The sequence below is a fragment of the Mustela putorius genome, unplaced genomic scaffold (genome assembly GCF_011764305.1).
Source record: "Mustela putorius furo isolate JIRA1106 unplaced genomic scaffold, ASM1176430v1.1 tig00000174_pilon_pilon_pilon, whole genome shotgun sequence".
Classification (NCBI taxonomy): Eukaryota; Metazoa; Chordata; class Mammalia; order Carnivora; family Mustelidae; genus Mustela; species Mustela putorius.
Window position 1 is genome coordinate 3,048,236 of NW_025421304.1, and position 19,595 is coordinate 3,067,830.

Genomic DNA, 19,595 nt, shown 5'->3' on the forward strand with positions numbered 1-19,595 from the left:
ATCCCAGGACCCCGGGGATCATGACCTGAGCTGAAGGCAGCCACTCAACCAACTGAAACACTCAGCAACCCCCTCCTAACCTATTTTAAATTAAAAGCAGAAATCCCTCCTCCAGTCCATATGCCCTCTCATGTCCCTCTTTTCCTTCATAGCACTTAATGATTTTCTTAACATATTACATATTTTACTTATTTTGCCTCTCATTTATTGTCTCCTCAAAACAAGCCCCCAAAAGGGCCGGGTTCGTTTTGTTCACTGCTGCTTACCTTGCCATTTCAACTATACCTCTTCCAGAGTAAGGGCTCTGTCAAATAAATAAATGACATCTTTAAAAAAAAGTTTGTAACATAATATGCTACATACTTACAATTATATATTAATATGTATTAACATAGTAGGATATAGTATGCCAGCAAAATTAAATCCAAGCGAAAGGATCCCCTATCAAGAAAGATAATTAAGATTTAGGCAGAGAGGGGTAAATCAGCATTCTATGTCTGGGAACGAGGGGAGTTTAGGAAGCCAGAGTACAAGCAATTTTTGGAGAGGTGTTTTTTGCCATATAGGGCCACCAGGAAAAGACTGAATGCAGATGGGGTGGGTTAAGTATCAGAGAGTGGTTAAGTATTGTAGTAGTTTCCATCCAATATCCTCTAGTTCTCTTTGAAAGAGATGGCAGGGCCTTTTGTTGACTGTAAAGAGGTGGCTGAAGGAAAGCACTCAGTCTTGCTGGCAATGTTGAGGGCCCAGTAGAGAGCAGTAATCATATTTACAGTGGTACTAATTTACTCCATTGTAACTCTCTTCTGCAGGATTCAACCCTCTGGGTGAATACTGACAATGTGGAAGGATGGACGCTTTCAGAGTTGAAGTTTCTCTAGGCAGGAGCAGAAGCAGCTCAAGAGATATAAGGGGGTTCAGGATAATGGCAAGATAAATGATGGATCCTGGAGTCTAGGCTGGTGGGAGATGGTGGTGGGGAAAGCAAAAGGAAGGAGGGAGCTAAATGAGTCAAAAGCAGAAAGATCCTTGACTTGGAGATTTGCACCAGGCTAGAAGAGTTACTGAGCAAGGGAATGGTTAGGTCACTGTTATTTTTTTAATGAAGATTTTATTATTATTTTAAAGATTTTATCTGAGCGAGTGTGAACATGGGAGCGAGCAGGGGGAAGAGCAGAGGGACAAGCAGACTCTGTGCTGAGCCTGGAGCCTGATGTGGGGCTCGATCCCATGACCAGGAGTTCATGACCTGAGCCGAAATCAAGAGTTGGATGCTTAACTGACTGAGCCCCCCAGGTGCCCCCTTTTTATTTTTATTTCTGAAGATTTTATTTATTTGACACAGAGAGAATATGCACAAGCAGGGTAATAGGAGAGGGAGAAGCAGACTCTCCGTTGATCAGGTAGCGGCTCGATCCCAGGACCCTGAGATCATGACCTGAGCCAAAGGCTGAGCTACCCAGGACCCTCTCCATTTTACTTTTTATCTAAAAAGATTTTATTTGGCAGAGATCACAAGTAGGCAGAGATGCAGGCAGAGAGAGAGGAAGGGAAGCAGGCTCCCCAGTGAGCAGGAAGCCCGATGCAGGGCTCGATCCCAACACCCCAAGATCATGACCCAAGCTGAAGGCAGAGGCTTTAACCCACTGAGCCACCCAAGTGCCCCATTTTTTCTTTACGTAATTTCTACACCCAACATGGGGCTTGAAGCTACAACCTGGAGATCAAGTCACGTGCTCTACCAACTGAGTCAGCCAAGTGCTCCTAGAGTTCTTTCTTAAGTAAGCCAGTTGGAAGATCGGCATGGAGTTTCTAAGTTCACGATTCAGAAGTGATGCAGCTAATGTCGCTGTGCAGGGTCCTGGGGTGTCCACAGCTTTGGATAGAGATGGAGGGTAAGAGGAAAAGGTCATAGGACAAGGAACAGGAACCACGGTGTCAGGTGGGCCCAGGACAGTTACTAGACCTGACTGCTAACCTTTATAATTCCTGCCTTCAAGTTTGGTCCTTGGCTGACATCTGGAAACCTGGATTTCAGGAGGGTTTCAACCATTCCCAGAACTGGTACGAGTGGCTCACTGTGCCTGAACTGTGTGTATAATCAGTATGGTTTAATTGTGCTTTACTTCTGGAAGTCTGGGACTTGGGGATATGCCAAGCAGACGGTGCCTACATAGCTAGCCTCCAACCAAAACCCTGGGCACTAAGTCTCTAATGAGCTTCCCTGGTAGACAACATTCCACACGTGTTGTAACAACTAATTGCCGAGGGGGTATGAAGTACATCCTGTGTGATTCCACTTCCAAGCCCCCTCAGAAAGTTGGAGCGTGGTTTCCTCCAGACTTTGCCCCCGTTGTCTTGTTGCTTAACTTTGCTCTGTATCCTTCTGCTGTAAGAAATCATAGCCTTGATTAGGATTATCCTGGGGTCTCTCAACCGCATTGGAGCTGGACACTTGGAAGGACTGAAGTGTGGAGAAAGAGAAAGGCAGGTCTCAAGACTTTTTAAGAGAACGAATAGTAAGGAGATGATTAGATGATCGTAACCAGTAGAGTGAGAGGATCACATGAGCCTCAACAGAGTAAGCAGGGGTTTCACCAGGAGGGGGAGGAACAAGGATACCAGGCCCACATTCTGAATACAGGTTTGCAGGGCAAGAAGTACTCTTGTGTCCCTAATGGGAGGGTGGTGGGGGGAGCGTGCACAGGGGAGGATTAACCCTGCATCTGCTCTGACCTGTACAGCTCTGTCTACATCTACATCTGTCTACAGTAACAATTTCTTGCAGTGGCATGCTGGTGTGGCGTGACACCACAGCAGGGTGGGCACTACCACTTCTCACCACGCTCTACATCCTCAACGGGTGCAAATCAGTGTTCCTCTCATCTACTCCAGTTCTGGCTTCTCTGGCAGAGGAAAAAACAGTGCTAGCATTATTTTGACAGCTAAAAGGCAGAAATTAACCTAAATGTGGCATCAACAGTAAGATGGCTAAACTGTGGGCTATTAACACAATGGAGCATTACCATTGCTGTGAGAACAGTTCACAGCCAAATGCAACAATGTGGACTAATCCCACAAACAATGTTGAACAAAGCTCAGCACAAAGAGTATACAGTGTATAATTCCATTTCTATAAGTAACAAAGAGCAAAAGCCATCTACCCTGTTGTAAGTCAGGATAGTACTTACCCCTCAGGGGCAAGGGGCTACTGGAAGGGAGTTACAGAGGGGTTTCTGGGGTACTGTTAATAACCTGAATCCCGAACTGGGTGCTATTTACAATTAGGATACATGTCCTCTGTATATATTATACTTCAAAACTAAAACAGTGCTACCCAGTACACTAAGTGCAAGAGCAAGTTTTACCACAGAACATATACTATGAATCCATTCTTGCTGAAGAACACATAGCTGTACAGAACGAACTGTGTTGACAATGGTTAGTGGGTAACCATTTCTTATCTATTTTTAAACACCATTACCATACTGCTCTTATTCTTTCCTTCCCTTTTTTTTTTTTTTTTTTGAAGTAAACTCTATGCCTAATGTGGGGCTTGAAATCACAACCCTGAGATGAAGTCATGTGCTCTGGGGTGCCTGGGTGGCTCAGAGGGTTAAGCCTTGGCCTTCGGCTCAGGTCATGGTCTCGACTAGGACCATGGTCCTGGGATCGAGACCCCACATTGGTCTCTCTGCTCAGCAGGGTGCCTTGCTTCCTCCCTCTCTCTGCCTGCCTCTGCCTACTTGTGACCTCTGTCAAATAGATAAAATCTTAAAAAAAAAAAAAAAAGTCATGCGCTCTACTGACTGAGACAGTCAGGAACCCCATACTGCCCATATTCTTTTTAAATGTCTAACTTTTACAAAAACAAAACAGTAATACCTATTTCCATTTTATAAACTGCAACCTGCGAGGTTCCACATACCCACTTTGGGACAGAGCAATGCTATTAAACACCAAGGAATGGAGCTACCCATGAAGACAAAAAATTACAAAAACCATTTCAGCACAAGCAAACTCCTGAATTGCAGGGTTGGGATTTGCATTCTCATCAACAATCCTGTTGTGGGGCTAATGCTGGAGGACTACTGGGATTAGGTTAGTACCAGGATTAGGCACACTCCAGACATCTAGTAAACATGTTCCCATCCTGGTGAATGAATCCCACTGGATTTCATTACAATGTAGCCCAGATCCCAGCTTCCATACCCCCTCAACATTGGCATTCTCTCCTCTCTCCTTCCACTCTCAGACTACTCTTCAAGTCTGGAGGCAAAGGCAAGGCTTACTAAATGGAGTCACTCTGAGAAAGTCTTATTATTGAACTGAAATATGGTTTGGCCTCGCAGTGCTACTTTCTTTATGAACCACTATATGGACATCAGCCCACTTTAAAGCATTTCCTTAAAAATCAACATTCATTATGAACTGGAATCAGATTCAGGTCTATTTTGATATGTTTATGAGCTAAACCTGAAAACATTTTTATCAGTCAGCCAAGTTCGTTAAATATGAACCAAGCTGGAATTTAAAGGACACCCACACCACTGGCTCACAGCTCTGCACCATCACTGAGAACAGAAACCACATTAGATTCACAGTCTCACCACGTGCTCTTGGAGCCAGATTTATAAATGTCTCAAAACCACAAGCTTGCTTTTACTAACACTGGCTCTGAAAAAAAAAAAAAAAAAAACCCAGAAGAACCTTTGCATTACTCCTCCCCAGAAGTTTGGGATTATCCCAAAACCAATGCTTGGGACCTGAACCTCTAGCTTCCCAGTGCACACCCTAGCTGGCTGCCTGGCTGCCACTGGCTTCCAAGACCCTGTTGCTCAAAGCTACACTCCGTCGCTTCTAGTCAGGGAATACCTCTTCCAAGAAGCTGTCCTTGGGTCTCCTTCTTGGGAGGAGCTAGGGCAGCCTGCTCTGAGCAAACCCCAATTTAGCATCCTCAGATTTCGAGACCGACAGTGTCACTTTATTTTCCTAAGTTGGCTTCCAACTGTATTAATAATTATCTTTAAAAAATTATCTTTTAAAAACACAGTCAAAATGGGTAAAGCGACACGTGACATGTGAGCTCCTTAGTGAGCTCACTCACTTCGATGACTTTATTCTACGACCTCTCCCGACGGTCACAGTTTAAACCAGCTCTGTCTAATCTGACAGGGCTGGGGCATCCCATTGCACTGCATCTGGGCATGACCAGACCCGAGTGATTAGCACACAGCCATGTGGAAGGCATAGCTTCTCTTTCAGACAGATAGCCCACAGAGACAGGGACAACAGCCATGTAAAACGGAGACACAGAAACAACACACGCCCTTTTCCTGTACGCTAGGAATAAAGAACTAAGTCTCAGTACTCAAATCAGCCAAACCCTGTTTCCCCCTGGATTCGGTCCTGCAGAGATGCCCCCGCCTCCCTCTTACTCCTCTCTCCATCTTCCTGCTGCTGCAGTAACAACCTGGATGTACTGGATTTGGAAGGACGGGGAAATGGTAAAGGAATCTGGTGAATACTTTACCAAGGCCCTTTAAGGAGGGGCTAGATGAGGTGAGCTGGCTGTGCTGTTGTAAAGCTGTTTTCCTAATGACCTTTCAGAATGACCTGTGGGGGTTGGACTGATGTCCAGAGTCCTCCACAGAACTTCAGACCCGCACTCTCGAAGTGTGGGGCACGGGAATTTGTACTTTACAAATGCTCCCCAGCACATCTGGACAAGAGATCTGGGAACCGCTTAAGAGAGACCAGGATGAAGTGGTAATTCCTGTGGCAACATCTTTCCAACACACTGTGCCACGGGAAAGTAAGGTCCCTTTATACTTTGTCCTTTCATTCCATGTAAAGATACTTTCTTCAGTAAATGTTTTTAAAGATCTGGGGCGAGGGACTGAAAGAATTAATTCCCTGCTCTTCATCTTTTCTTGTCCAGTATTTCTCAAACTGGAAGGGCCACCATTGTACTTTGGGCTGAATAACACATTATGCGACACCATGGAGCATAGTGTAGGATTTTGGTGCCCTGGCCCTTACTCAGTCTCTAGTCATTGCAACAAACTACATCCCCTCATACTCCTAAATGCTCTCAGGATGTCAGTCCAAACCCTGATTAAGAATCACTGGTTGGATTAACGTTCCCGACCCTGCTCCCTACTCCTCTAAGTCCTGCTTTTTCAGGGGGTGATGTGGTCTGATCCAACAAATGAGATTTGGAGTCAGCCCTTCCCTCTCTCCTCTTTCACACCTGCCTGCCCACGGAGGGAGCATTTTAGCCCGAGGCTTCTAGTTTGGCCTGTGCCTGGCTGGCTCAGTCTCCTCAAGATGGGGATCGTAACTCAAGATCACTCTGCATCCTAGTGGGGAACAAAGGGGTTTCCAGCTTCCTAACACTACAGCAATAAATAAATCTTAGGAAAAATGTTAGGAACTAGTTATTTTAGGGAATATAAACATAACCATAATTCCATTCTTATACTTAAAAGAGGTCTTTCATTATGTTTCTCTCTATGGTAAGATGGTATTACTATTTAAAGAGAAAGAACTTTGACGAACATTTTTTATTTAACAGTTTTATTCTGCCTTAGGATAAAAACCTTGCTTTGATATTGTAAGGTGCACTGCCATGCTGCCAGTTATTACTGGGGTACCAAATGCCTTAGTCGGTGACCCAGAGGGCTTGGAAAACATGTGAATTCATACTTTCAGAGCATGTAGAACTGGTATTTACAGCTTTTCTTGAAACTGGCCTGGGACATCTCAAACAGTCTACATAGGTATTATCATAGCACTTGCTTTGATGTTCAGAATGCTTCGGAAATGTGTTCAGTATCATGATTTGTGGGTCCTCCAAAAGGGTTGGTTGTTAACATGCAAGCAAACAGTATTAAGCAACATTATCTAAACTATGCCTGCCAAGTACTGGACTTTAAATGAAACCAAATTACAAAACATTTCCTTGTAGAGCTATACAAAAGATATAAAATTAAAATTAAAAATATCAACCATCTTTAAATACTCCAATTCTCCTACAGTGCAGTTTTCAACATCTTTATCACTACTGAATACCTTAAGAGAAAGTTAACAAAAATCAAAATAGATAAAAATATTTAAATCTTTGGATCCCTTTATTCCGTGGCCTTCATAAAAACACAAAAGCGGCCAGATTTTTTTTCCACTATAGCTTAAAATATCAAAGATTTACTAGTGATTTATAATTAGCAATGAACTCTATTACCGAGTCATTTGTGGGCCACAGGCCCAAAGACCAGTGTTAGGATATCTTATAGGTTGCCAAAATAATTTCTAGCACTCTGAATCCTCCTGAAATATAATGGAATGAATCAAGATATCACAACAAAATTCCAGGCATATCAGGAAGAACAGGTTAATCGATGCCCAGTTTTATTGTCTTAAAAAAGGGGAGGGTGCTTATTTGAAAATACAGCTAAGTACATTCTTATCTACGATTATTTACATTCATATACTGAAAATATTTATTATTTGGACAAATCCTGTGATATGCCATTTGTTATAAAATGAAGTTCTTACAATGAGTATGAGTAATTTATCCTTTTCAGATAATGGAAGAATGTATCAAATCTTCATTTATGTTCCAAACATTAAAAAAAAAAAAATCAAAATCAAAACTCTCAAGCCTGGAAAGCTATGAAAAAAGACCCACCACCCATAGCTCTGCTCCTCAGCACATCAACTTCTGCAAGGACACAGTATGTTTGCTGACTTTAAAATGTTTATTCTTTAAAAAATTAGTTGCTTTTTATACAGCTATACAAAGTTCTTAATGTTTCTTTGGCAATGGAATATAATGGAATTTTACAACTATATAAAAAAGTTACCTTTGCCTAAGAAACAGTATTTACTGTGTGTACATAGTTGACTGACAAAATTCTCTACCATCCAGCACCCTAATTAATTGACGAAATAAGCTACCTCGAAAGGGATATTACAGGATTTCCAAAAAGAAAGAAAGAGAGCAAGATATAGACACATACACACGCGCACGCACACATACATACACACAACCTTCTGTGGCTCAAAACACAGTATCACGGCCCTATCTGCAGGCAACTTACAATAATTGCCAAATACAATTTAGTGATAAGAAAAATCCTTTCAGTGATGAAAAAATACTTATTAAGTCCCATTGAAGTACTGCTGTAGTTTAACTATACATAAGAAATTACTTAACCTTCTGCTATTCCATATATATTTAATGCTCATTTTTTAAGATGAGCCTTCCCCCCTCAAAAGTAACTGCATTATATCTTTGAAATTAAGCAGAAAAACAAACAAACAAACAAAAACCCAGTGCTGGTGACAAATATACAGCAAATTCACTTCTTCATTCTTCTCAAAGACTGAAACCAATTCTCAGGACCATGAAGAGCTAGAAATTCACCTATTTTCAAAGACTTCTTTGTAGACTATGCAGCAACTTTGTTGTCTTTCTAAAAAGGAAAAAAAAATTAGCTCATGTTTCAAACTATTGGTTTAGAAATAGTACTTCTAATTTACTTAAGTGTATTTCTCATTACTTTCAAATATGCCCTCTTTTCCCTTTCATGTATAAATCCATTTCACTAATTTCCAGGAAACATTTTACACCTTCTACACCCAGCAGTAGCTCATTACTTGTTAACTGCATTTTCTAGTTAGTAGAGGTTACAGCAGTGGTGGTGTGGTGTGGGCTGGTTCTAGCGAGAAGGCCCCTAAGATACAGGCATACCTCACTATCTTTGCTTGCATCTTAGTAATTTTTAAACACAATGACAAACTTAAACCTTCAACTTAGCAGTCAAAATTATCAAATACAATTGACAACATACTCTGGAAAAGGATTAATAAAATCCTGAAGTCTCTGATGTCTTTACTGAGCAATAAAATATCCAGACAGTAAAATAACATTTCTCTCCCAGGTTTCATGCCAGGAGAAAGCAATGATTTAGAAATTCATTTTAAAAGGATAACTTTTAAGTTCAAAATAAGTTCTGATAATCAAGAGTTGACTGGGTGATTTTTAAAAAGTAACCGGGAAAAAACAAAAGTCTCAAGGAGCCTTTAGCTTTCCAATGAGGCTAAACCTAATCAAAAGGCCTTTACATAACACCAGAGCCAGGGGCTACTATTTTCCTCAGGACTAACTGTTATCATATACCTGATTTTTACTGCTGATTCTCATCCTGACTGTTAGAAATACATTATTTCCAATGTTAAAGACTTAACTTTATCTGTGTATATAGCACCAAACCACTTGCACAATGTCATTAAATTGGAATACATATGGCATGGTATAAATTGGTGCAGAAAGGAATAAACTGAAGATAATCCCACCCCCACAATCTCCCACCAAAGTGAACCTTCAAATGCCCCAACTTTATTTATTTATTTTTTTTACCTTTCAGAAAGTTGTACGATCAATCCAGACCTATTTTAGGGTCCAAAAGCTGTGGTTTTCTGAAAGGTAAAAAAAAGAAAGAAAGAGGGAGAGAGGAGAGAGGGGTAGAGGGATACAGAGAAGTAGAGGGAAAGAGAGGAGAAAATGAAAGGGGGAAAGGGAGAGAGAGTACCATGCTAAGTCATTTGGGTTACCTCTTTGTTTTTGGACCCTATCTGAAGAAACAGACTCAAACAGGAGGTAATCTGTCTCACCTACCATGGTGGCTTACTTAACCTCTGTAGCAGCAGCAGCAGCAGCAGCAGCAGCATATAAAATAGGAGCTAACTATATTCTTACTACAAACCCAAACTAATCTCCTCATCCCCCACCCCCACAAAGCACCACAGGACCAACCTTATTAACACAATTTTATGCTTCTAACATTATCCTCAAGGAAAACTGGACTAGAAGTCAAAGAGAGTAAGTTTTGGCTTTACTAGTTTGTACCCAGATCACGAGAGTTAACCTCTCTGGGTTGCTGGTTTCCTAACTATATACTGGGGGCAGGGTGAGAGAGAGTTTAGAGTTCAGCTGGTATTTTTAAGGAGTTCTAAAAATCTACAATCCTACCTTGCCTATGTTTTCATTCAACAACCAGACTTGCTTATGCGCACCTCAAAACTAACGATTCATGCCAACAGAGCACAAAGAAGAAAGTCAACGCATTACATGAAGGCTGCTGTAAATGCCAATAACCTCCGTTTCTCTGAGAAGATTCAGATGTAGTTTTAGAAAGGAGTTCAATCCTTAAAGGTGAATTTTCTTCATTTAATAGTGATCAATATCTATTTCCGCCTCTAAAGGTGCCAGGTGGTATGATTTAGAAGGTGGAGAATGTGAGGTCAGGGCTCTCATGCCAGATGTAAGGGTCATTTAACTTTGGAATGGACAAACAAGGACTAATCACACTGATGGACCTCCTACCTTACTCAAGGCTGAAGTAGTGTATTACTAATCAACATGATGAGCACTTACTTTAAGCCTACTACGGTTCCATGTCTGCTGGTGAAAATTAAAAGTAGAATACACGTTTACTAACGTCAAGAGGCTTGTATGCAGCTGGAAATGCGGAACAAAAATACATGAAATATGGAACATGAGTGTATTTAAAACGTGTACCGATGAAAGCAGATCCACAGGAGTCAGAAAAGGAAGAAATCAGTGCAGGAAGAGAAGTTTCCAAGGACAGAGCAAACCTTGGAGAAGACTGTGAAAGATGTGAAACTTGACCTTTAGCTGTGTCTCTCTCCCCCTGGACTAAAACACTAACAAGGCTGGGACTGCACCCATCTTGCTTACCATTAATATCCAGCACAGTGCATGCTATACATGAAGACTTCATTATATTTGGTCAACAAAATGAGGTTAAAGTTGGAATCAAGGACAGTGTGTATAAGCACTGACCACGAGTCAACTTGCTTGAACCAAACACCTTAAAGCACAATGAGAAACGGGGCTGGATATTATAGCAGTGGGATCCGCACAGAGTAAGAAGAGCAGGCAGTACAATGTCACATTAGAACCTTACCACCAGGGCAACATCTAGGGCTCTGTCGATCTATCATGCCTTGAAACACCCAAACAGAGGCTGGACTATTTGTCAAGGATACACTAATGTGGATAAAGACGCATGCAGACAACTTCTACGATGAATTCTAGTTCTGCAACGTGTGAGACGGGATTTCACTGGGGGCTCAAATTTGATGAACAGAGACAGAGCTACAAAAGTCTAAATTAATAAATGCGAGTACTATGCACACAGCAGTTATTTAAAGATTTACTGAAGACCGTTTAGATAATGAGAAATAACTGTCCAATCTCAGAGATGAGATGACAGCTGCTGCTTCAAATATTTGAGGAATTATCATGGAGGAGTCTGTATATTCTGTGTGTTTATAAGGCTAGAGTGAAACTAAGAATGAAGATAAAAGGGGAAAGATCTTCACCCACACTGTGGAATCCTACTAATTGAACTACCCCTGGGGTAGGATGGATGCTTTTAGAAGTAAGCTGGCAGCCCCTAAAGGGATACTTCAGGACTCACAGCTTGGCCAGGAGCTCTGACTTCTCAGATGCTTTATAACTCTGAGACCTTAATGATCTTTAAAATGTGTATTTGACAAAGACCTGTACCCCTGGGACTCATAATAGATTAACATATAATAGATTATATGTTAATAAAACATTTAAAAAAATGTGTATTTGATAAAAGCGTAACTCTGCTTCCAAAAATGTAAAAACCGAGGGCCTGAAAGATTTAACGAGGCAACTGAAGTCACAGTGGCAACAACCACTAGAATTCTCATCAGGATCCGAGTTTAAAGTAAGCATTCTTTTCCTCAAGACAAGTTGACTCCATGTGGTCTTCAACAAGGAGCTGTCACAGGTTCTTCAACAGATAGCTGATCTGCCTAAAGTGAGGGAAAGAGACCAAACGTCTGCAGACCAATCAGAGGGTTATTACGGTAGCGGGCAGGGATAGCGAATAGGAACAAATGCGGTAGTGTGGAAAGGGGCTATACCGCACTGTCAGCTAGTGAGGGTGCTGGGCGGGGGGAAGCCAAGAAGATGGTAAGGTCATTTTAAAGAAGGTCAAAGGACATAAAGCAGATAAGATGGAGAGATGCAGGTAGAAGCACATAAGGTCCCAGCTAAAAACTGGAACCTTAAAAGCTATGTATCAACAGGTTCACAAGAGGAGGAGGAAAGAAAGGGGAGGGGAGAGAGGTAAGGTCAAGAAAGAAGGGGGCAGAAGAGCAATCACAAACATGAGCATAAAAGCTTTTATTTTTTTAAAGATTTTATTTATTTAGTTAGGAGAGAGAGAGAGAGAAAACACGAGAGGGGAAAGGGTCAGAGGGAGAAGCAGACCCCCCATGGAGTGGGACGACCAATGCAGGAGTTGGTCCCGTGGACTCTGGGATCATGACCAGTGCTAAAGGCAGATGCTTAACCGACTGAGCCACTTAGGCACCCGGAGCATGAAAGCTTTTAAGGAGCAAACTGAACATTCTAGGCAGAAGGAATGGGTGAAAAGGTCCTGAGATAAGAATAAGCTTGGCACTGAACAAGAGCAAGAAGGTGATCCACATATCTGCAGCAGAGTGAGTAAAGAAAAGGGGAGTCCCAATGGCAAAAAGGACAAGAGCCAGTACAAGACTTCTGAATTGAGAAGCATATCATGAAGTGTTTACAGGCTGTGTTGAGGAACATATGTTATTATATTATTCTTAAAGACCTTATATTAAAAAAATTTATTTTTTAGTAATCTCTACACCCAACATGGAACTCAAAGTTACAACCCCAAGATCAAGAGTTGCATGCTCTACCAAGTGAGCCAGCAGGTGCCCTGGAACACGTGTTATTTTTAAGAAAAAGACAAAAATGCCCTAAAAATAACAGTATTTTTAAAAACTAGAAGGGCTAGTGGGTAGTTATCTGTGTCAAATACTTCAGGAGGGTTAAGGGCAAAAATCTGTGAAAAGGCTACTGACCACTGGCAAGGGCAGTAGTAAGAATAACAGTGACAAGCAGTGGGCATTCTGTAACTCCTAAGACATAGTCTCCCAGCTAGAATGGAAATTTTGCAAGTTTTAAGTCCTGTAGCTATACCAGGCCACCATGGCTGGACAGCCTGAGCTAGTGACTTGAAGCTAATTTTCAGTGTCAGATGATATAATATCAGAGGTGTCAGAATTAACAGACCAGAACCCAAAGCCACTAACATCGATTCTTCAAGGGGGATCTCAACAATGGGCAGTTTCAAATAATGGACAATAAAATTCCTGCCAGAAGGTCTTTTTGTTTCCAGCTGCCCTTTGTAATTCCTAGTAGATCTCGTTACAAGGGGATTTTGATCTATTCTGTGATTACATAACCTTCCTCTCTGCTGAACCTAAAAATCAATAAACTAGGAGAGTGACTCTGACTTCATCTACAGACTCCTTTTAGTAAATTAACTATACATATAAACATACTATACAGAGCTACATAGTTTTCTAGCAGCAGTTCTCAAATGCCAATATATCACAATATTTTCAAAATAAAGGTAAAAGAAGAAAACCAGGGAAAATGCAGTTGCATTTTCCATAAAACTAAATTAAGAGCACTGACTCAGGAACAAACTTACGAGGCTCATGAGTGTACAGCATCACTTACTAGCTGATCTCGAACAAGGTATTTAATATCTCTATACCTATTTCTTCTTTTGTAAAATAGTGGTAAGAACTATCTTTAAAGAGTTCATGTGAGATTTAAGTGAGTTAATATGTGAAAAACATTTAGAACAATGTCTAACACATGCAAAATACCATATAAATGTTGGCTGCTATGGATGCTTTCCAGTTTGGAGAATGTCCTTCCTTGACTCTTTACACACTTTGTAGTATAAAATAAAGGTGATATGATATAGTCTTTTTGGGTATTTCTTTAATAATCCCCCATGGACTCCCCCCCCCAAAAAGGGAAAAAACCCTAAATCACTTTCTAATATTTTGGGGGGGATAATTTTACTAGTCCATGAAATCTAAAACCATGGTTTTATATTAAAAAAAAAAAAAAAAGCCCCTCCCACCCCTATCTTGTAGTTCTATCTCTTACTTCCTCCAATTGAAAAGAAAGCAGTTAAAAACTTTGGACCCACTAGCCAAGAAGTTACTGCTCCTTAAAATTATATAAACAACTTAATCCCGACTACTAAACAAATTGGAAGTTATACAAATGGCTTAAAAATATTCACGCAAAATAAATAAAAGTAAACCATTTTGAATTTCATAAAACTGCATGCTAACCCCAAACCATGTAATACTTACCCTGTATTCAAAATCTGCAAACTCCCTGCCCCCACGACCTCCTCTGAATCCACCACGAAAGCCTCGAGGGGTGGTGAAGGTACCACCTCTGCCACCACCACGCCCTCGGCCACCACGGAAACCAAGACCTCCTCTGCCTCTGTACCCGCCACGGCCACGGTTTGGACGAAGTGGGATTCCAAATGTCTCAGCATTTAATCTTCTTTCTTCAGCCCAGGTTGGTCTCCGTTCTCTGTTATAAGAACAAATAGTCTCTAGTGTATTGGGTTTAAGAACATTTTCCAAGAAAATTATGCGGCGCACTAATTTCCAAATTAAGAATAAATAAATCCTCAAGAGCAAATAAAAATGAGCACCTTATCTAAGTCGTCACAAACTGTCCATGGCAGGATGTTCCCATACTATTGCTAAACATCATGTGAAAATATGACCAGTACTAGTTTCTTTCAAATATAGCTGATGAAACAAACATAACAGCCTCCAATATAATGGGAATTCAAATACAGTAGGCTTGGCAAATGACTGCACCTCCCCTCAGCCCCAGTGTGAGAGAGGAGGACTAAACCAGGAAAGGGAACTGTCTCAAGAAGCTAAGAGAAGGAAAGTAGGTCCCAGTGTGCTAGGAAAGTTAAAGTTTCTAGTATCCTCCTAGCCCAGTCCCTGGACCTGATGTCAGAAGCTACTGCTGCTGTCCTATGGCTGTACAATCCCAGGACTAAGATCAGATCATCACCCTCCCCATGTTTACACCACCAGGTGGCACCAAACTACCATTCGGAGAAGGAAAATTTGGGATGGGTAGCAAAAACTCTAGAACTCCTGCTATGCTGGCTCCTTTAATTAAGCAGACAATTTTCTGGAACCACATTTGCTACAATATGGCCAACTTTTACTATACTAGCAAACTTCAGAGTAACATTAGCATTTTTGGCCATGGCTTCATTTGAACTACAGTGTAGAGGAGTAAGTAAAGGCCTTACTTAAGATGCTAGATGAATGCTTTTGGTTTAATCACTAATTTTCAAATGTGAATGCATTTCTAAACAAAAGTATATGGTTATTTCTTCTTCACGAGGAGTAATATCATTGAAAATTTAAGTACAGAGTATTTTCTTCTGGCAAAACAAAACACTAAATAATTGCAGTCCTTAGATATTTTTAAGTATACATTAAACTTAGTGAATTTATAGGAAATCATTTGATACTTCAACCTCCTAAGAGCATAAGAGAAGCTTAAAAGACAGTACCTATTATCATCACAAGAAATATTATCAAAGAAGGATTTGGTTTTGTCATAGTAGCAATTAGGGCCAAGAGGATCTTCTTCATCTGCATTTCCTTCACTGTTTTGGGTATCAACTCCTGAGTCTCCTTTATCTTCACCATTTACAGGCTTCTCCTGCTTCTCAAGTTTATCTTCTAATGAAAAACAAGCACATACCAGAAAGTCAAGATTTATATTAAACATCCACAATTCATAAGCCAAATAAGAATATTTTCTGAGTAGAAAAATAAACTCACCTTTCAACTTAAGTTTATTATGAAATTCTCTGTCTATTTCCTCCTTGTTAAATTGTGCATTTGCACTTTCAAAGTCAAAGTCTTTCTCAAATTTCATTGGACCATCTCGTCGAATACCAAATCGTCCCCTGCCACCTCGATGACCCCCACGCCCTCTCCTTGGAGCTGAAGGAGCACCTGGAACTATGTCAATAAAGAAAGAATAAACTGGTTTAAGACAGAAGCTATTACTATGGTCTTATTAAATGGACAATAACAAAAATGCTTTTTAAAAGTATCTATACACATTACTACATTAGTAGTTTTTCTAAAAATGAAATGGAGTGCCTGGGAGGCTCAGTTGGTCAAGTATCTGACTCTTGGGTTTTGGCGCAGGTTATGATCTCATGGATTGTGAGATCAAGCCCCATGTCAGGCTCCACGCTCTGCAGGGAGTCTGCTTTAACATCTCCCTGTCCTTCCCCCACACTCACACATGAGCTTTCTCTCTAAATAAACAAATCCTTAAAAATTTTTTTTCTAAAAAGGAAAAAGAAATGAAATTTCACTAACCTAATACACTGTGAACTGAGAACAGCACACATGAAATTTATACTTACGGGGCCCAAACGCATACATGTTTTTCAGAGTGCATAACCAAACTGTTTTGAAGACTTCTACAGTAAATTACTGTCGTACTCCTTAAGGAAAGGGCTCTGCTCTGCTTACAGTTCTAATTCCTGCAAAGTGCTGAACATACAGTGGGTTCTCAAAATTTAGGAAGTTTTCTATGAAAGGATCACAGGAACCAAGATTTGGAATAAAAAAATAAATGAATACTAATAAGCACAAGTATCACAGATATACACACAAAAGCATCACTAGGTCTCAACCACTTCCTCTTTCATCTTTCTTGTCTCCCTCTAAATGACTTCATACTATTCAAGTCTGCCTGTATCTATTCCTTGTCAAATGTGCTAACAAGATTTATGAAATATGATAAAGCAATACCAAAATAGCATAAATTACAATAAAAACTTGAGAACCCAATTATCCAACACAAGAGGAAGTGTTAAGAAAAAAAAAGAGGAATATGGAAGAGTGGTACATGTTCTGTTAACAGAAACAGAGCACAAAGGAATATAAATTCAGTGATTATACTTAAGTGAAATGTTTAATACACAGTGACAAAGATCAGAAAGTGACTACACGGTAACAGGTTATGTTCAGTGTTTGCTGAAGTTTTGCAAACTGCCCACGTTTGAAAAACCCATAGCAGCATATCCAGACACTTAAAACTAGGTAAGCAGGATGTTTTAAACATTCAACTTCACTATTAAAAACACCCTAGCCACAAGCCAGGAAGTAAATATAGCACAATCTTTCCGTCTTTAAAAAAAAAAAAAAAAAAAGTTTAAGTGTATATTATGTTTGTAAAATCGTTCAGGAAAAAAAAGTCTGAAAGAATAGTCACTGTTCTGTTAATGAACCTCTGGGGGATGAATTTTGAAGTGCACTGAAAGGTACTTTACTTATTACTTTATACGTTAAATGATGGTAGTATGACAATTATCTTATTATTATTATTATTTTTTGACAAATTATCTTATTTTAAGAGAGAAGTTTTCTCTTCTCCATAATACAAAAAGTGAAATATAGGAAATCAAACCAAAACCCCCAAATTCCATGGCACGTAGCACCTATAAAAACATACACAGCAATGTACAGGAGAAATTCAGTATTCATTTTCTGAAATTAAGTGAAAGATCTCTTTCTAATTACCTAAACAAGGTAATTACACCTTGCCTTTATTTTTTAATTTGGACATTTTAAATCATAAGTTTATCTTTGTAAGATGTTTTGATAAATGCATCTGGGGATAAATGTTATAGATTACAAAACACAAAGTGTACAGTTTTATTAAGTCAATAATCATGAAAGAAAATAAAAGTTCTTGAACAATTACTTAAAGGACAAAAAGCTCAGGGCTTAAATAATTATAATGAGAACACCTCAAACCTTCAAGGTACAGATAAATCCACTCCTAAAAGCACAGAAAACAATGAAAACAATTTTATAATGTTAACCTGAAACTGACAAACATAAAACAACACAAAAGACAGTACTAAAGAGGAAATCACTCAACACTGCAAATGTAAGTGTATAAATCTTGGTGGCAGGTAAATTCAATATACTGAAAGACAACTGTGTCCCATCAAGTAGAGTTCATTCCAGAAATGTAATGGTGATTTTAAAAAACTTTTATTTTAAAACAGTTAGATAAAAAAATTGAAAAAATAGTACAGAGTGGTCCTATATGCCCATTATCTAGCTTCCCCTCTAACAATAATATTTTAATTACTGTACATTACTAAAATCAGGAAGCTGACACCAGCACAATATAACTATACTATAAACCTCACTCAGATTTCAGGTTTGTTTGTTTGTTTGTTTTTTAAAGATTTTATTTATTTATTTGACAGCGATCACAAGTAAACAGAGGGGCAGGCAGAGAGAGAGGAGGAAGCACGCTTCCTGCTCTGCAGAGAGCCCAATGCAGGGCTTGATCTCAGGACCCCAGGATCATGACCGGAGCCAAAGGCAGAGGCTTTAACCCACTAGTCACCCAGGTGCCCCAGATTTCAACAGTTTGGGAGATATTAATTTTCTAGTATATCTTTATATATAGTTCTATAACATTTTGCTACATGTATACATCTGTACCACTACTACCATAATTAAGATAAAGAAATGCTCTGCTACAACAATGAAACTCCCCAGCGCTACTCCCAGGATGACTCCCCAGTGCTAATTCCCCAGTGAAACTCCAAGCTTTCATTTTGCCTTTTTTTTTTTTTTTTTAAAGATTTTATTTATTTATTTGACAGAGAGCGAGCTAGCTCACAAGTAGACAGAGAGACAGGCAGAGAGAGAGGGGAAGCAGACTCCCTGCTGAGCAGAGAGCCCGATGCGGGACTCGATCCCAGAACCCTGAGATCATGACCCAAGTCAAAGGCAGAGGCTTAACCCACTGAGCCAGCCAGTGTCCCCATTTTGTTTTTTAAAAATTTATTTATTTGAGAGAGAGGGAGAGCAAAAATCTTAGGTAGACTCCCTGCTGAGCACAGAGCCTGATATGGGGCTTGACTCCACAATCCCTAAGATCATGAGCTAAGCTGAAATCAAGAGCTGAACGCTCAACCCACTGAGTCACCCAGATAACCCCGAAGGCTTTCTTTCTTTTTTGTTTAAATTTTGTTTATTTATCTGACACACACACAGAGAGAGAGAGAGATCACAAGGAGGCAGAGCAGCAGGCAGAGAGAGGGGGAAATAGGCTTCCTGCTGAGCAGAGAGCTTGATGCGGGCTGCAATTCCAGGACCCTGAGATCACGACATGAACTGAAGGCAGAGAGGCCTAAAACCACTGAGGCACCCAGGTGCCCCAGGCTTTCATTTTCTAATAGTAATTATGCATCAAATGTTCTTTTTAATTGAGAAGCACAGAATATGGCTTTCAGATTCAAGTAACTTACCTATTTGTCTCTTGCTATCATTTCTGAGTTGCTCATTTTCTGGTCTTGAAACTTTGTGTACTTCAGCTATAAAAGACATACAAAGTCAGGAATGAGCTCAGGACACAAAATTAGAAACTTTAAGTTCAAAATGGGAAAAACAAAGGAACCCAAAATAAAAGCAAAAAATCTATACCCCCACCACCATCACTACTTTGAGTCAAGTTGGAAAGACTGAACATTCTATCAAGTTCAGTTTAAACCTTCTAGGATCATTCACATACAGTAAATCTTTTTAATGAA

General features: G+C 40.0%; 1 protein-coding gene across 6 annotated transcripts in view; it reads right to left on the reverse strand.

Annotated features, from left to right (window-relative positions):
- Positions 1-7,379: 7,379 nt before the first annotated feature.
- The window catches only part of LSM14A (LSM14A mRNA processing body assembly factor), a 55,863-nt gene continuing 43,647 nt past the window's right edge, over positions 7,380-19,595 (reverse strand). For 2 of the 6 annotated variants that reach the window (XM_013062858.2, XM_004765197.3), the window contains 6 exons: positions 19,314-19,379; positions 15,799-15,981; positions 15,525-15,696; positions 14,278-14,509; positions 9,425-9,483; positions 7,380-8,477 (listed from right to left, as the gene is read on the reverse strand). In XM_013062858.2, the coding sequence (XP_012918312.1) occupies positions 9,460-9,483; positions 14,278-14,509; positions 15,525-15,696; positions 15,799-15,981; positions 19,314-19,379 (677 nt within the window). In that variant the 3' untranslated portion in view covers positions 7,380-8,477; positions 9,425-9,459. Of the gene's footprint in view, positions 8,478-9,424; positions 9,484-11,229; positions 11,878-14,277; positions 14,510-15,524; positions 15,697-15,798; positions 15,982-19,313; positions 19,380-19,595 lie in introns of those variants that run through there. The other 4 variants (XM_045075983.1, XM_004765196.3, XM_045075982.1 and 1 more) reach the window with 2 other exon arrangements.